The sequence below is a fragment of the Protomyctophum parallelum genome, assembly GCF_964188405.1.
Source record: "Protomyctophum parallelum genome assembly, chromosome: 23".
NCBI classification, from domain to species: domain Eukaryota; kingdom Metazoa; phylum Chordata; class Actinopteri; order Myctophiformes; family Myctophidae; genus Protomyctophum; species Protomyctophum parallelum.
Genome location: NC_139715.1, coordinates 636,484 through 653,710, shown reverse-complemented (window position 1 = coordinate 653,710; position 17,227 = coordinate 636,484). Strand labels below are relative to the sequence as shown.

The following is a 17,227-nucleotide window of genomic DNA, read 5'->3' as shown; positions in this document are numbered from 1 at the left end:
TTCACGGCGCTCGGACGTTCTTAATGCTGATTGGTCGGTTCCACAAATATAGGGCAGGTTTGAATTTGCTGGCACTTCTCCTGTTTTGAATCAAAGCTAAGCTTTTAGCTTGTTGGTGTGGACGTCTGGACGCCAGTGGACGGACGAACGCCTAATGAACCACAAGTAGTGCAGTAACTACAGTTTATACTTCATCATCGGTTAGTTTGCGTCAAATTTCAATCACATGTCCGGGGTGGTTCAATCAACCAAGTTCTAAAAGCAATTCCATTTTCATCCATAGGGGGCGCCGCAAATGCGAGAAATGTAACCGTTTGTCGCAAAAACATGAATTTCGGGGGTTAAATCCCCTCCGAATTACTTACGCATGATCTAAGGCGTGACTTGAAATTGTAATTGGCTGGCAATACTAGTGGGAGGGGCATATGTAAGCCACTGCGGCAACCACACTCTGCAATTTTTTTAAATTGCGAATTTTCTAGTTCTGCCCTGCAATGGGAGGGATTTTGGCTTATAGTTTTAGACTGCGTCGGAGGGGCGCCATCTCAAGCGAACTTGAGCCGACTCAGCCCTGTCCAGAGTTGCGACCCGATAGGTACAGAATAGTAAATCCTCGCCACCCCCTACAATGAACACAGCGTAGCGCTGAGTCTCTACTCCACTGACAGCCCGTCTCCCATTCACAGCCCCTCCCTCCCAGGGCGGACACTCTAACCACAAGGCCATTGAGCTGGTAAATGGCTATTATTATTAGTCATCTAAATCTGAAAAGTAACTAGTAACTAACGTTGTCAAATAAATGTAGTCGAGTAAAAAAGAAAATACTCAAGTAAAGTAAAAGTACCGTGAAATTGTACACATGCACAACACTTTAGTAAATATACTTAGTTACTATCGACCACTGCATAAAATAAAGTATTTTAGTAGTGTTAGTTCAAGTAGATGTCCTGTGAACTGGTGACTGTTGGATGGTTAATTTGCTGGGATCATGTCGATGCCAGATCTTTGCCATGGCCTTTTCCTGGCCTGTTACAGCACTGAAATCCACCTTCTTCAAATACGACAAAACAGAGATGATATGAGACCTACACATGCAAACACACACACACACACACACACACACACACACACACACACACACACACACACACACACACACACACACACACACACACACACACACACACACACACACACACACACACAGAATGTGTTATCCATGGTCGTATACTGTGTTCTTCCACACAAGCACTTTATCTACAGTTAGCTACATTAACCCTAGCGTTCCTATTTTGGGGCCAGAAAAAGTTTAAACTAATGTCGTTAAACCGGACCCCACTTTGAGAACCACTGATCTAAAGAGAGTGTAAAGAGCGTGTGAGAGGTTAGATATGTGCACCCTGGCTGTATCCTCGTAAAAAATATTTTATACAAATAAAAATAAAAATGTCAAGTCACAGATCACTTCACTGTAATACAGTTGTGCACAACCAGAGTAATAGATCTGTGTGTTCAATTTGGAGTATGAATGCTGTTGCGGTGCAGACTGTAGCTAGGTATGTAATATGAAACCGATCTCTGCTCCATTGAAGCACATGCTAAAATGCTGTGCTGCTGCATGATTGCTCAGTGCCTGTTACATGACACACACACACACACACACACACACGCACAGTCGCACACACCACACGCGCGTGCGTGTGTGCGTGCGTATGCGAGCAATGATTGCAAACTCTCTCTGGAAACACTCTTTGCAGTGACACTAGTATCTCCCTATACATTGCCATATGACAAATAGCAGATGTACAAGCTCACAACACACGTTTTGTAACGGCATTCAATTACAAAAAAACATTAAAAAGTTGAAATATGGCCTGGGCCATGGCTCAGCGCCGCGGTCCAGGCACCTTGGCCGGTAGTCCAAGTCTGGCAGTGTGCCGCGGGTTCGACTCCTGATCCCGACGGACTAAAAAATATGGAGATACAGTACAAAGTTTCTGCTGTGTATTTATCCACCTGTATCCTGGTTGGTTCTCTATGAGGTTCCCATGCAGAGTGATGGTGTGGAGATGCACCAGTTCTCCCAACTTGTCCACCTCAGACAGACTACAGATGTTGTTTCCATGAAGATACAATACACGCAGCTCCCGTAGCTCTCACAATACCTGGGGCACATGCGCACGCGCACGCACACACACACACACACACACACACACACACACACACACACACACACACACACACACACAATATATAGTGTTTCCTCTGTGGATATGTAAATAGGCCATTAAAGCCATATGTATTCAATGAGGAATTACAGTCAGATGTATATGTCTAACAGTACAATATCTACAGTAAGAATATAGTAACAGGTTAGCTAGCTAGCTCTGTTATTTAAATGAAAAGAAAGAAAGAAAGAAAGAAAGATGCCAAATGTAATCAATTGAAAAGGACAGGTTCACTGTGTGACATGCTGTAGTACTAGTATTAATACAAGTAAGACGCGCAAACGCGGTAAAAAACAGACTTACGGTGTCTATGTGTGACATGCTGTTAAAGGACAAGTCCAGCCAGGCGAGCTTCCGTGGTTCCGCCAGGAAGCAGCTGATGTTGTGAAGGAAGTTGCTCAGGTCAGCTATGTCGTTGTTGTTGAGACGCAGAGAGCCACACAGGTATTTGTTCTCCTTATTCTTCCTCAACGGACGCAGTCCAGCTCTGGGCTCCTGTGCATCTGGAACAGGGAAAGAAATGAACCATGTGCATGTGGTGTGTCTGTACTTAGTACTTACTGAAACACTCAGAATCCCAGCATTGTTGTGGGCCGGGGAAAGCTTTCACAAAAGAATAGCAGATGGTTAGCCTCGGCCCCAGCCTTACTCATCTGCAAAGAGAAAAGCCTGGGCACGACCTATACTATTACTATACTAAGGCAGGGCATCGGATCGGTACTCAATATCGACCGATACACAGGTTATGGGAAACCGTATCGGGAAGGAAAAACTGCTTTGCTATGTGTACATCTCTACCAACGGGCAACAAACAGGCACACCCCCCTTGTAGAGATGGAAACCAGGCTGTACCTGCCACCGACGTGATGCTTTGAAATGAGAAATCCACAGGAGCACTGTACATGTTCTACAGACTCCTCCAGACAGATGTGTGAGGACTGAGGAGACTCCAGACAGATGTTTAACCTGAGGACAGGAAACAGGAAATGGCATGAATTGGTTTTCTAGCTCAATGGATCTTAGAGTGTCATCCAGGGACCCTAATGGCCTATTCATATTCCAGTTTTAGGTGATAAGGTGCATTTTAGGTCACTGCGGCGTGCCGTCATGTTGTAGTTTTCGGTGGTCACCTAATCACCTATCTTCACTGTACTTACCGGTACCTTAGTCCAGCACCAGACAGGAACTGGATATGCGCTAGCCCCTACCTTTTACACCTAATCACCTAAAACTGGAGTATGAATAGGCCATTAGCGTCCCTGGATGACACTCTGAGATCCATCACTATCATGTCACTGGCTGCTAAAGCTACAATGAGATGCATAGATGCATAGATATGTTTATTCAGATAGGTTTCAAAACAAAACTGGTCTGAAAACTGGTCCGACAGACCATTGCTCCGAAGGAGCATTGGTGCGCCGGGGGTCGGGAGAGGGTTAGGTTTAGGTGTGCTGCCCTGGGGGGAGGTTAGGGTTAGTGATGACCTTTAGATGACCATTTCGCACTAAACCTATTTTTGTCTAAGTGAAATTTAATGTAGCCTACATGTTTTTGAAATATCCAATTGTGTGTGTGTGTGTGTGTGTGTGTGTGTGTGTGTGTGTGTGTGTGTGTGTGTGTGTGTGCGTGTGTGTAGTGCATACAAAAACTTGTATATTGCTCGCCACGACCGGATTGTTGACCTAGTGTCTGATGCAGTTCGAAAGTATGTGCCTTCTAGTGCAGCAATGTATAAGGAAGGAGGTGCCATGTGTATGCTTAAGTGAACATGAACTGTCAACCCCGTTATATTTGTTTCCTTGTAAAATGAATTGTAATTTGTGGATTAAAAAAAAAGAAATCGAAATGTGTGTGTGAGATCACGATCACGTGGGCTGGTAGTGTGTGCAAACTACAAAGTTTGGTGCTGATCAGTCCAGCCAGGCGTTTGCGAGTTTATAGACACAGACAGACACTCCGTTCTAGACTATTTGCTATATTTGTCAAAAAAAGAAATGTCGTGCGCTATGCACACTTACACAGAGAGCGGCCCAGAGTCGAACTACTTCAGCAGCAGCAACAACAACTGGTATCCAAGGAAACTAAACTGATGGTGTATTGTAGGAATTGTAGTTTTAGTGATTTTGTAGTTTGTACTCAATTTCGGTTTAGTTTAGGACTACAAAAACAATTTGTATTCTATTGTGTTTGTGTAGGACGTTTTGTATTATTATTATTATTATTTGTGTTATTATTATCATTGGTAGTAGTAGTAATATTGTTTGTATCGGTATTTATTTATTAAACTACCGGTAATATAATATAAACCCATGTAAACAACTGCAACCAAATCCCGCACATGCGCACACGCCTGGTTAACGACTTCCTCGGGCCTTGTCGCTCAGATCTCCAAGCTCACAACCCGTCGCGTCCGATACGCCCCCACCCAATACTCTATGGCCCCCACTCTATGGATACGCCCCGTGAGCTTCTAGATCTGTTACATTCGACGCACTACACCGCCGTACGACGAGACGTCAGCCCCAATGAGGCTTTCAACCAATGACGTTTCACGGCGCTCGGACGTTCTTAATGCTGATTGGTCGGTTCCACAAATATAGGGCAGGTTTGAATTTGCTGGCACTTCTCCTGTTTTGAATCAAAGCTAAGCTTTTAGCTTGTTGGTGTGGACGTCTGGACGCCAGTGGACGGACGAACGCCTAATGAACCACAAGTAGTGCAGTAACTACAGTTTATACTTCATCATCGGTTAGTTTGCGTCTTCTCTGCCGAAAACGCAATGTTTCCGAGCCGAGAACGTCCATTTGCACAGTCAGGTATGTTGTGAATGTCTATTTCTAGAAGTGTAACGTTGTTAGCTATACATGCTAAAGCTGTTTGTTTGTCCAGTGTTTTAGTAGTTATTCTTTTAGTGGAGAACAATCGAAGCAACGTGTTGGCGTTTTTAAAAGTGCTTAAGTGCTCATCTTTTATTAAGATTAGGTTAACCAAAGCAATATTGATTGGTCTTTCTTGATCCAAGGAAAGGTTAATGTTTACCTTGTGTAGCCAGTTGCACGGCCGCACCCAAAAGGACAATAATTATGCAGAGGAAGGATAAGGTGCTAGACAAAAATAAATGACAAATGTATTAAATAAATGACAAAAATAATTGACAAACTATAGTCTCTCGAGACAGACCGAAAAAAAGATGGCGCAGTTTTGTTTGTGCACTGTCTTTTTTTTGGGGGCAAATCTAGAGTACGACTAAACATTTTCGAGACCCTGTTTAGCGTACCTTTTATGTATTTCAAACTTATCGGTTGGGAGTTGTATTGTTGCATTTAGCTCCGTTTGGAACCTCTACGTTGAATGTTGTGCTTTTTACTGAACAATACGGAATTCAGGGGTGCTACCCGCCTCAGCAAAATTCTAACATCCGTGGCCCTGGGGTGAGCACTTTCTATTTGAAATCTGAACGTTTATGTAGAGTAGACGTTGACGAACTTGTAAAAGTAGCAAGGTCAAGGTGCGCAATTCGGTTATTATGCCCGACACTCGTGAAGGACAATTGATTGCACACGCGCGTGCCAACCTGATTCTAGTCTGCTCTCTAGTCTGAACATGGGCATACAATCTACAAACCTGATTCTAGTCTGCAGTTTTCACATAGCCTACTGAACTGTAATGTAAAATTCTTTGAATGCCATATTTAAATATGCTTGTACATGCATTAGTGCTGCACGATTCTTGCTCAAATGTGAATCTCGATTTGCCTCCACAAGAATTGAGATCACGATTCTCATTTTGTCCATAGTTAGTAGTAGTTGCTGAACATTACTACATTAAAAATGTAGCACCTGGAGGCTGGAGCCTTAAACTGACATCAAAGTGCTTGACTTACACCTCTTACAGTCTTTCTCGTAGCAAAAACACAAGACTGACTCGAATGAATTGGACAGCCATCTAGTGCTGAACGATTCTGGCTCAAATGTAGAAATGAGGATTACATGGGTGTCTGTATCTAGATCTCGTTATTTTCTTAGATTGTGCAGCACTAATGTGCATATAATTCATTGTATAATATTAGTTTGACCCATAATATGGCCAAATGTAATGGACTCTGTATAACGAGTTTTAAAGCTAGTTATACAGAGCTTTAAAACTGGGTAGGGAGGCTCAAGAAGGACACCAACCATTGAGCAGCTCAAAGCTTGCTATGACTAATGTACATGCAATACTTCTTTCCTTAAATCTAGCCCTGGAACATGACTGCCATGATGATTATCATGACAGTCATGCAGAAACTTTGCCCTGTTTTTTGCGCTCGCTGCATTTACAAGATTTCCATATATATATAAACATTCAGATTTCAAATATAAAGTACTCACAAAGTGTCCCACGGGTGTTAGTTAGTAGCAGCACCAGCGATTAGAATTGCTGCGTCTCGCGTTGTTTAATAAAAAGCATTTTTGTCCGAGCTCCCCGGCTACTTTTTTCAAACGGGGTTCGTTTGGGAAATCCACAGTTGCACACCGGGAGCGCACTCGCCTATTAGTCTGTATTGGCAGGGCGCTCAGCGTACCTATATCGAACACACAGAGTGCCACCCTCCTCCCGACCGACAGGGGCGCGTAGTTGAAAGCCAATGGCAAAATAACACCTCGGATAAAAATGCTTTTTATTAAACAACGCGGGATGCAGAAATTCTAATCGCTGGAGCTGCAACTAACTAACACCCGTGGGACAAATTGTGAGTATTTTATATTTGAAATCTGAATGTTTATATATACGGAAATCTTGTAAATGCAGCGAGCGCAAAAAACAGGGTGAAGTTTCTTCATGACTCTCGTATGAATACGAGAGTCATGAACCATGGCTACCTTAAATCCTACTTGTTTGGTTCATTTTTCTATTGTTTTGAGTTGTTGCTAGAATGTTTAGAGACAGTAACCAACGAACATGACTCTTGTGTCTTCTTCATATTATGATAATGTAAGTCAAAATCTTGAATCATTCTTTAAACTATCCATTTATGTTTGCAGAGATGGAATCTCTGGAGACTGAGGATTTGGAGCCTCAACCCAGCCAAACAGAGAGGTGTAAGTCACATAACGGGTGTTTTGGAGACGTACAGTTAGGGCAAGGAGATATGACTTCAAATATATATAATATAAATAAATATGATTATTTCAAACTTATGCCTTTATTTATATTGCGTACGTTGATGTCTTGATGGTTGGGGATCTAAACAGTCAGTTGGACTAAGAATTGAGGGTTAAAGGAGAATTCCATACTAAAAGGCTTTCTTACCTTTCGTTGTAGTTGTTACGTCCCCACCAAAGAGGTCCAGGTGTAATTTTGTGCAAAAGCTCCTTATTGGCTATTTCCCTACCATAAGCCCTAAATGAATTGCATTGAATTGAATGGGGATATGGGGTGTTGTGCTAATTTGCTTATTTCCATCGCTCAAAATTATAATTTCTTTGTATATATCCTCTCTTCATAATGTAAATAATATCCCAAGCAGCACACTTTACTACTTCTTTCGATGGAAATAAGCGAATTAGCATAACACCCCATATCCCCATTCAATTCCCATTCAATGCAATTCATTTAGGGCTTATGGTAGGGAAAATAGCCAATAAGGAGTTTTTTCACAAAAAAACCACCTGGACCTCTTTGGTGGGGACGTAACAACTACAAAGAAAGGTAAGAAAGCATTCTAGCATGAATTCTCCTTTAAAGTGGTTAACATGTGTTTCTCCGTCCCCAGTGTTGTGTGGCTCCTCCACCAGCTCCAGTCTGGGCTCCTCCTTGTCCTCTCTCTCCACCATGTCGCCCTTAGATGATTCGCCATGTCAACCCCTCCACTCTCCACGTGTATGCTTTTTGGCCCTAGACTGCATTGCAACGCCACCCGACAGGTGTGTGATTTTTTTTTTCTCCCTTCTAAATAATCGTTAAATAGCTCTATATCCTGATGGTAATCTTTGCTATAGATGTATAGACAAATCAGTGGCACCCGGTAGGCCATCAATACTGAGGTGTCAAGATGCACTTAATGTGACACCTCAGCTATGGCTGTGCCGAGGTCACCCCTTTGGATTTGTTTATAGACTAGACCAGTGTTTCCCAACCTTTTTTATGCCAGGGCACACTTGTGTGTGTGTGTGGTGTTTTTGTTGTAAATCAATGTCCTACTACTCGATCATACTAACTACAGCGTAGTGATTTCACGTTTTTTTTTTAATCATGAAAAGTAACAGTTTTGGACATAAGGTTTCGATTTGACAATTTGTTTAGGCCAGGAGTCCCCAGTACGTACAATATTTCAGTTTTGTCATCTTCATTCAGAAACTCTCCTGTCACGACGCCGAAAGTCCAGCTCAAGATAATGCAGAAACGTGCAGTCAAACACCAGGATTCCATGGACGCCTTGGTGAGAGATCTGGCTATCACACAAGATCAGCTTGCAGAAAAAGGTAAATTTTATTTTTGACCCTTCAAAATAATCCAGGCCAATGATAAGACTTGTACACTTGGAACCATCAAAGACCTACCTACAATATATACTGTGTAACGTATGAACAGCCTTCACCCCCCTTCCCCTTTTTTCCTACTTTTTGTAAACGTGTATGAAATTGTATTTTGGTGGGGGTTTTTTGGGACCTCAATGGACTGTCTAATTAATGTTTTTAACCTAGGTTGTTTCTTTGTCTCCTTTGCAGAGCTTGAAATCAAGCGGCTGCAGCATCAGCTGGACAAGCTCAAAAGGGAGCTTGGCGAACAGGAGAGTGCAGCCAGGGAGCAACTTCAGGCACTGGAGAGCAGGATTGACCAGTAAGGAGAATTAACATCTACAAAATGTTGTCTGCTTAGAGTGTGAAATGCCACAAATTGGAAAACTAATGTTTAAAAAAAAAAAATCTCGTTGTGTCTCGAGCTAAAAAGCTTGCGCACGCCGGTGGGTGGCCAATGGCTCATCAGTTACCTAACATAACCTTGCTCATGTCTCATTGATGCATGCATTTATTTTTAATGAAACTAGATAAAGTGCTCCTCAGAGCACAGGTCTCCACCAGGGCAGGTCAGGTTGTGGCCTCCTGGTGGTGCTAACTAGGCCAATGTGAAAAGTAAATTTGTTTAGCAAAAATCCACCTGTTGGTGGCACTATAACAGGCCAGTGTGAAAAGGGTGGGATATATTCCTCAACCTAGTAGGAAAGTCTGTGAAAGATTTTAAAAATCGCTGTTCATGATATGAGGCTTTTTGTTCAAAACGGGCCAATCCTGCAAACTTTGAAAGCCAATGTTGGCCAATTAGAATGGAATATGAAATATCAGACATATCCGGCTTGAACACATGACTATAGAGTGTGTGTGAGACGGTAATCTAGTTGTTTAAAGTTGTTTGACTACAACCTGCAGAAACACTGTATATTGCTCTCATAGGTTGCAGGTCCACAGAGCGGAGCTGGTACGTGAAGTCCATGAGCTGAAGTCAAACGCCACTGCCATGGAGCGGAAGATTGACCAGCTCACCAGCGAGAATGGTGACCTCTCTATCCAGGTAAATAAGTAGTTGAAGATGAAGCCTAAAAGCTGGAATTTACATGTTGTATTCCATAATGTGTTCCAATGGCCAAGACAAAAAACGCAATTACCGTAAATGAATCTCATTTGTATGACAAATTGTAGAATCGGCCACAGGTCTAATGGGCTAACCCATAATGATTTATTTAGCACCACCAGGAGGCCACAACCTGACCTGCCCTGGTGGAGACCTGTGCTCTGAGGGGCACTTTATCTAGTTTCGTATATTGTTTCATAAAACATTTATGCATCAATGAGACGAGGCGATCAGGCCTATTTCATCAATGTTTTGAGCCATAATGCAAATAAAGATTTGTGTGCATGCGCTTGCACACAGGGATTTTGACCGTTTTACATGGACTCTAATTATTATTTTCTTCTGGATAAATCACGTCTCGTTGTCCTGTGCAACGGTAAGTTAAACCGGGAAAGCATCTGGGTCATTGGTCTGGCCAAATTCATATAATTCCGGGGTGCTTGACATGAACGCTTTGAGCACCATTGATGTATAGAAACGTAGCTTTTTCAGAAAACTGACTGTAACAAATTGATGCTGTTTTCTTTCCCCAGATGAGAGACATGAGCTCAAAGCTCACTACGTCGAAAGCAGTGCTTCACATGCTTACAGAGACTCAGGCCGCTGCCCAGGAGGAGTGGACCGCACAGGCCACTCAGATTCAGAGTGAGCTCTCCCAAGCTCAAATCGCTAAGGTGTGTAATGTATGTGTTCTCCAAGGCTGGGTGCAGTTGTCTGCCTGGTACATAGACCATGATGCTACCAGCAACAACTGCTAATGGTTGCGACCGCAGTGAGAGCGAGTCTTCACGCAGTAGAAACTCTAGAAATATACCCTACCCCTAAACGCGACCATAATTTACTAAATGCATATAATGATGATAAAAATAAAAAAAAAGTTTAAAGTCCTCTTTCAGTTCTGTTAAGAGTATATTATAAATTTGCGACCGGTAAACTGTGAAATGGGGCCATTAATGGGAACCGCATGCCCAGAAGTTCAGTAGTGTCAATTCCAGCACAGATTCCTTGGCCTGGTAGCCGTGGTTATTACGTTGACTAATACTATGATGATTTTTTTTTTTTTTTTTTTCTAATTTAGAAAACTAATGTTTAAGAAGTAGTGAAAATACGATCTGCAAGCTTGCAGATCTGCCATTTTTAGTAGATTGGGTTCCCAGGCCAACATTTTGGGTTCTGAGACTATATTGTTTTATATTGTTTTGTGAGGTAACATGCTTTTGCTTCCCGTTTGTGATGTGTTCTTTGTTTAACCAGGCCAACCTTGAGGAGCAGGTCCAGATCCTCGGCAGCAAGGTGAAGTGTTTGGAGGATGATCTACAGCATGCCATCAAGGAGGAGAGAGGAGAGAACATGGGGCCTGTCATGGAGGTGAGTTAACCCATTAAGACATGAGGCCTATTCTACAAAAAGGCTTCTAAAGCCTAGCATTCTTCTGAAACATTTCAGGTTTTTCATAGTATGGTGTACTATGGTCATACTTATTCAGGCCAAGAACCCCAAAAACGATTGCATGCCAAAATGTTGTTCAAGGGACCCCCAGAAGCAAAGATTCAAGTTCCCAAAGAATAGGAAAGGGACCTGTCCTCTTATGAAGACAGTCCATAAGTATGATGTTTAAGCTTGGACATTTGTAGATCAGTGTCTCGGGTCACACCTACATCTAACATGATTATCTGCCTTGTTTTATGGGCTTGTACTGGGCCCCCTGTTACGCCATGTGGCAGCCAAGTCTATGGACTTTATGGTTTTGTGCGTGCCCCCAAATCCGCCCCTCACTTCACACATGTGTGACCTTTGGCTTGCAGTTTTGAACCTGAATTGGAAAGAACTACAAAAGCTGCCTATTAATCAGCTCAAAACCACTTGGTCCCCTTTAGTGTAAGGCCAGCAGAGCCTCCATGTGCTGCCAGGGGCTTTTAGACTCTTAGTTGTCATACTTTTGAAAGTTGTAGGTTTTAAATATTGTGTCCATTTTATATATAACTATTTTTTTTTCTCTAAGCAGAGGGAGTTGGAGGACCAACTCAAAGCGGCTGAAAAGGACATCCAGGCAAAACTAGACATTTTGGCTGAAACGCAACGGGAGAGTACTCTAGAGAGGGATATGTTCCATGCTCATCAGAAAGAACTTCAGCAACAACTTTCGGCATCTGAAGAGCATGTTCGGTGCATGAAAGAAGAGATCCTATCAAAAGAACACCAGCTGGTTGTCTTGAAAGATGAGACCTCTGCACATTCTGAAGTGCTACAGCAGGAGTTACAAGCCCTTAAAAAACAAGTGGAAAGCACAGAGGAGTCTCTCACAAACGCTGTGAAGGAAGCCCAGGCCAAGGACGACCTTTTGGCTATAAATGAAGAAGAGAATGCTCGAAAGAGGGTCATGCTTGAGGAGCAGATGGCAGCCTCACAAGAAGAGGTGAAGACACTGCGTGACGAAATCAAATCTCAAGAGGGTCAGCTTACCCTGCTGAAGGATGCGAGCTCTTCACATTCTCAACTGTTTGAACAGGAGACCGAAGGCTTAAAAAAACAAATGGAGCACATACAAGAGAACTCCAAGCATCAAGACAAAATCCAGAGGGCTCTAGAAATGCAGCTTGCAGCTAAATCGAAGGCTGCCAAGCACTACAAGGCACAGGTTGGTCTAACTACAGAATATTTTCAGATGCCTATATTGGATCACTTTTCATTGTTTAGTGGCCGGCATTAATGTAGTCAAAACACAATCACTTTTCATTGTTTAGTGGCAAAGCATTCATGTCAAACTGTCACATTTCATTTAGTGGTCAGCATTAATGTAAAACTTTTTATTTATTTTTTACATGCTGCACTCCTAGTTTTACATTAAACTCTTGGACTTCATGCTTCAGTGAAGTGCCTTCAGTCAGCCAGGCTCAGTCTTTAGCCCTATAATATTTGGTCTTAAAAAAGCTATCTTCACCAACTCCCATCATCCCCAGATGGACAAGGCTGTGAGCCACTACAGCAGGAAGAAGGAGCTTCTCCAGCAAAGCAAGGAGCAGGTCTCTGAATTGCATCGCTCCCTGGCGGAAAAGGAGGACGAAGTCAAGCTGCTGCAGACAGACCTGGAGCAGGCTCACAGCAATGAGCAGCGCCTCCAGGCAAGCATTTCCAGTCTGGAAACGCAGGTTGGTGTTTTTTCTCTCTTGGATAAAGCAGTTAGTTTGGGCTATTTAGTGAGATGTGTGACCAATCTGCAAAATGCATGCTTGCCAATAGCTTTCTTCACAAATGTGTTCAAAAAGATGTCTACTATCGTGTCTTTGGGGAGCTGGGGATACTTATGCCACTGCTGCTGAAAGTTGGGGAACCTAGAACCTATATGCAGGCACAATTTTCAAAATGTAATTCTAATTTAAGTAGCATGTAATAGGTCAAACTTTAGCACATCTTGGGCTAAAAACGGCCATCGCAAGTGTCTATGGCCGTTTATAGCTTTAATGTTTTAGTATGTCTGTTTGTTTAACCCTGTAACACCTGGATATATTTCTACTTGCAAAAAAGAGATTTCAACCGTACTACTACTTGGACTACTAGGACTTTGTATAGGAAATTATGTTTATAAAAAAGAACAAATGTTCAGTGGGGTATTTCTATGCAAATATGACCAATCAATGGCATTTCAATGAACATCAATGACGTTTAGGTGAAGAAATGTTTTATTATTGCAACGTTGGGTGTTCAACACGGAATGTGCTCAGCTGATTGCTGAGCATTTAATGTGATGTATGATGAGAAGAGTGCCCCTCACTTCACACGAGTAATTTTTATTTTACAGTGTCAGAAGTTGCTGCTCTTGAGCATAATTATAAACTATATCAAGTCACCTCTTGGCCATGATTAAGTTCCTAGCATTTCCATGGAGTATGGGAAAAAAGGATTATACCCTTTCTCTATTCTTTCCTATGTCCATCTCAGCTTGCCTTCGCCAGCCGTAACCTCAGGGAGAACAGCAGGCTCCATGGGGGTGAAGGGAGAGTGACGCGGTCTGCCAACTTTGCGGTTCCACTTCCAACAACTGTTCAGTCCAGGCAGACTAGCAGTTCTGACAGTGACCTTGATGACTCTCTCAATTCAACAAGGTAATGCCAAATCCAGTTGAAATGACATGGACATATTATGTTTAGTTTTTTTAGGTTGTGTTCAGACTTTCCCCTCTTTATGTATATGATGCATACTTCGCCTTCACTCATCCCCCAATAACCTTTTGTCATGGATTAAAAGTACTTGGTCTTATTTCAGTCATTTGGATTCCATAGAAGCCAGCATGAAGCATCTTGCACAGGGAAAATAGCTGATCTACAAGTCGTCAATGTGTCTGCGACACACTGAGTGTGCAGCTGGGCTATTTTCGATTATTTTTAAGATTGGAACATTTTAAAGCAAAGGTTAAAGGTGTTTTACAGAAAACGACACCAGTATTGTATGGTATCACACATTAGGGTGTGGCCAACTGGCCATACAAACCTTTTCAGTCGTGAGCTTTTATTTTTGCTTTAATCCATGCATTCTGTGCTCCTTTCCCGTGCAGGATGCCATCGGGACCAGAGGAGTCCAGCACCCCTCTGGTTCGCAGGAGTGAACGTTTGGCGGCCAAACTCCGGGGAGCAGCGTCACTGGAAACTCTCTACTTCACCCCCATGAATACCAGAAAATCCAATAGGTGGGGTTTATACATAACCATGGCTGTGATGCCTTCTCTCCTGACTTGTCTACTAATGGCATGAGCACTTGCATACGATAACGGTAAAAGTGGAGATGAGAATAAATGGAAACTGGAACACTAACATTTAAAGGAGAATTAATCTGATGTTTTATCCAATAACAAGTGGTACAGGTGAAAAATGACAACATCCAGAGCGATCCGCAGCTCTGACTGTGCGCTGGGTCGCTGGCTAAATCACTTATTTTGATCACTGGGGGGGGGGGGGGGGGGGGACTTATATCCGATTAAGGTAAGATTAAGAAAATGGTTAAAGATGAATTCTCCTTTAAGCTAATAGATGGGTACTTTCGCCTAATGGGATGAAATTGGCAACCCACCTGAGAATGTATTTTCTATTAAAGGGACAGACAGAAGTCCACCGTTGCTGAACTATAACCAATTACTTATGCGAATTTAAAAAACATCACTTAGGCCACCTAAATGTGCAATTCTTTCATTCTAATGAGATCCTGGTTTATACGTTGTTAAGTTTAAGCCTTTTGTCTCTTTAATGGTGGAACTGCAGAAGCAGCAAGCTGGAGAGCAGCCTGACTTCTCTAGCTGACCTGGGCCTGGACTCGGCCAGGAGGAACCCATCCTCGTCGGTGAAACGGCGCCGGACCACCATCACCATGAGCAAGGTTGACTTAATACTCTACACCATTTCTAAAGCCTTTCGCATGTGGACACACAAGTTTTCTGTCCGACAATCCTTCCCCTCTTGTATCTCCATATTTCATCTTTTTGACCTTTTTTTTTTTTAACCCAAACCTTTTGGACATAAGGTTTCCACCCAACAGCATCAATTCACAACAAGATTGTCTTGAGTTTCTTTTTTTTCTTTTTCTTCTAAAAGACGGCACATTTTCATAAATAAATGGTGCAAAAATAAATGTTATCAAAATGGATAGATTTTTATAGTGCTTTGCCCTTTAAACTTTATCTCACAATTGTTCACTGAGTGATCGTTAACTTGTGCACTTGTCTGTCTGTTTGTTTAACCCTGTAACACCTGGATATATTTCTACTTGCAAAAAAGAGATTTCAACCGTACTACTACTTGGACTACTAGGACTTTGTATAGGAAATTATGTTTATAAAAAAGAACAAATGTTCAGTGGGGTATTTCTATGCAAATATGACCAATCAATGGCATTTCAATGAACATCAATGACGTTTAGGTGAAGAAATGTTTTATTATTGCAACGTTGGGTGTTCAACACGGAATGTGCTCAGCTGATTGCTGAGCATTTAATGTGATGTATGATGAGAAGAATGCCCCTCACTTCACACGAGTAATTTTTATTTTACAGTGTCAGAGGTTGCTGCTCTTGAGCATAATTATAAACTATATCAAGTCACCTCTTGGCCATGATTAAGTTCCTAGCATTTCCATGGAGTATGGGAAAAAAGGATTATACCCTTTCTCTATTCTTTCCTATGTCCATCTCAGCTTGCCTTCGCCAGCCGTAACCTCAGGGAGAACAGCAGGCTCCATGGGGGTGAAGGGAGAGTGACGCGGTCTGCCAACTTTGCGGTTCCACTTCCAACAACTGTTCAGTCCAGGCAGACTAGCAGTTCTGACAGTGACCTTGATGACTCTCTCAATTCAACAAGGTAATGCCAAATCCAGTTGAAATGACATGGACATATTATGTTTAGTTTTTTTAGGTTGTGTTCAGACTTTCCCCTCTTTATGTATATGATGCATACTTCGCCTTCACTCATCCCCCAATAACCTTTTGTCATGGATTAAAAGTACTTGGTCTTATTTCAGTCATTTGGATTCCATAGAAGCCAGCATGAAGCATCTTGCACAGGGAAAATAGCTGATCTACAAGTCGTCAATGTGTCTGCGACACACTGAGTGTGCAGCTGGGCTATTTTCGATTATTTTTAAGATTGGAACATTTTAAAGCAAAGGTTAAAGGTGTTTTACAGAAAACGACACCAGTATTGTATGGTATCACACATTAGGGTGTGGCCAACTGGCCATACAAACCTTTTCAGTCGTGAGCTTTTATTTTTGCTTTAATCCATGCATTCTGTGCTCCTTTCCCGTGCAGGATGCCATCGGGACCAGAGGAGTCCAGCACCCCTCTGGTTCGCAGGAGTGAACGTTTGGCGGCCAAACTCCGGGGAGCAGCGTCACTGGAAACTCTCTACTTCACCCCCATGAATACCAGAAAATCCAATAGGTGGGGTTTATACATAACCATGGCTGTGATGCCTTCTCTCCTGACTTGTCTACTAATGGCATGAGCACTTGCATACGATAACGGTAAAAGTGGAGATGAGAATAAATGGAAACTGGAACACTAACATTTAAAGGAGAATTAATCTGATGTTTTATCCAATAACAAGTGGTACAGGTGAAAAATGACAACATCCAGAGCGATCCGCAGCTCTGACTGTGCGCTGGGTCGCTGGCTAAATCACTTATTTTGATCACTGGGGGGGGGGGGGGGGGGACTTATATCCGATTAAGGTAAGATTAAGAAAATGGTTAAAGATGAATTCTCCTTTAAGCTAATAGATGGGTACTTTCGCCTAATGGGATGAAATTGGCAACCCACCTGAGAATGTATTTTCTATTAAAGGGACAGACAGAAGTCCACCGTTGCTGAACTATAACCAATTACTTATGCGAATTTAAAAAACA

General features: G+C 42.4%; 1 protein-coding gene across 1 annotated transcript in view; it reads left to right on the top strand.

Moving 5' to 3' along the window:
- Positions 1 to 7,254: 7,254 nt before the first annotated feature.
- The window catches only part of LOC310854339 (uncharacterized protein), a gene marked incomplete at both ends in the record, with an annotated part of 32,130 nt that continues 22,157 nt past the window's right edge, over positions 7,255 to 17,227 (top strand). The window contains 14 exons of the mRNA XM_083758937.1: positions 7,255 to 7,309; positions 7,984 to 8,134; positions 8,565 to 8,692; positions 8,939 to 9,050; positions 9,662 to 9,779; positions 10,373 to 10,513; positions 11,094 to 11,207; positions 11,845 to 12,477; positions 12,800 to 12,988; positions 13,779 to 13,942; positions 14,392 to 14,523; positions 15,092 to 15,206; positions 16,019 to 16,182; positions 16,632 to 16,763. Coding sequence (XP_083615063.1) covers positions 7,255 to 7,309; positions 7,984 to 8,134; positions 8,565 to 8,692; positions 8,939 to 9,050; positions 9,662 to 9,779; positions 10,373 to 10,513; positions 11,094 to 11,207; positions 11,845 to 12,477; positions 12,800 to 12,988; positions 13,779 to 13,942; positions 14,392 to 14,523; positions 15,092 to 15,206; positions 16,019 to 16,182; positions 16,632 to 16,763 — 2,348 coding nt within the window. The remainder of the gene's footprint in view (positions 7,310 to 7,983; positions 8,135 to 8,564; positions 8,693 to 8,938; positions 9,051 to 9,661; positions 9,780 to 10,372; positions 10,514 to 11,093; positions 11,208 to 11,844; positions 12,478 to 12,799; positions 12,989 to 13,778; positions 13,943 to 14,391; positions 14,524 to 15,091; positions 15,207 to 16,018; positions 16,183 to 16,631; positions 16,764 to 17,227) is intronic.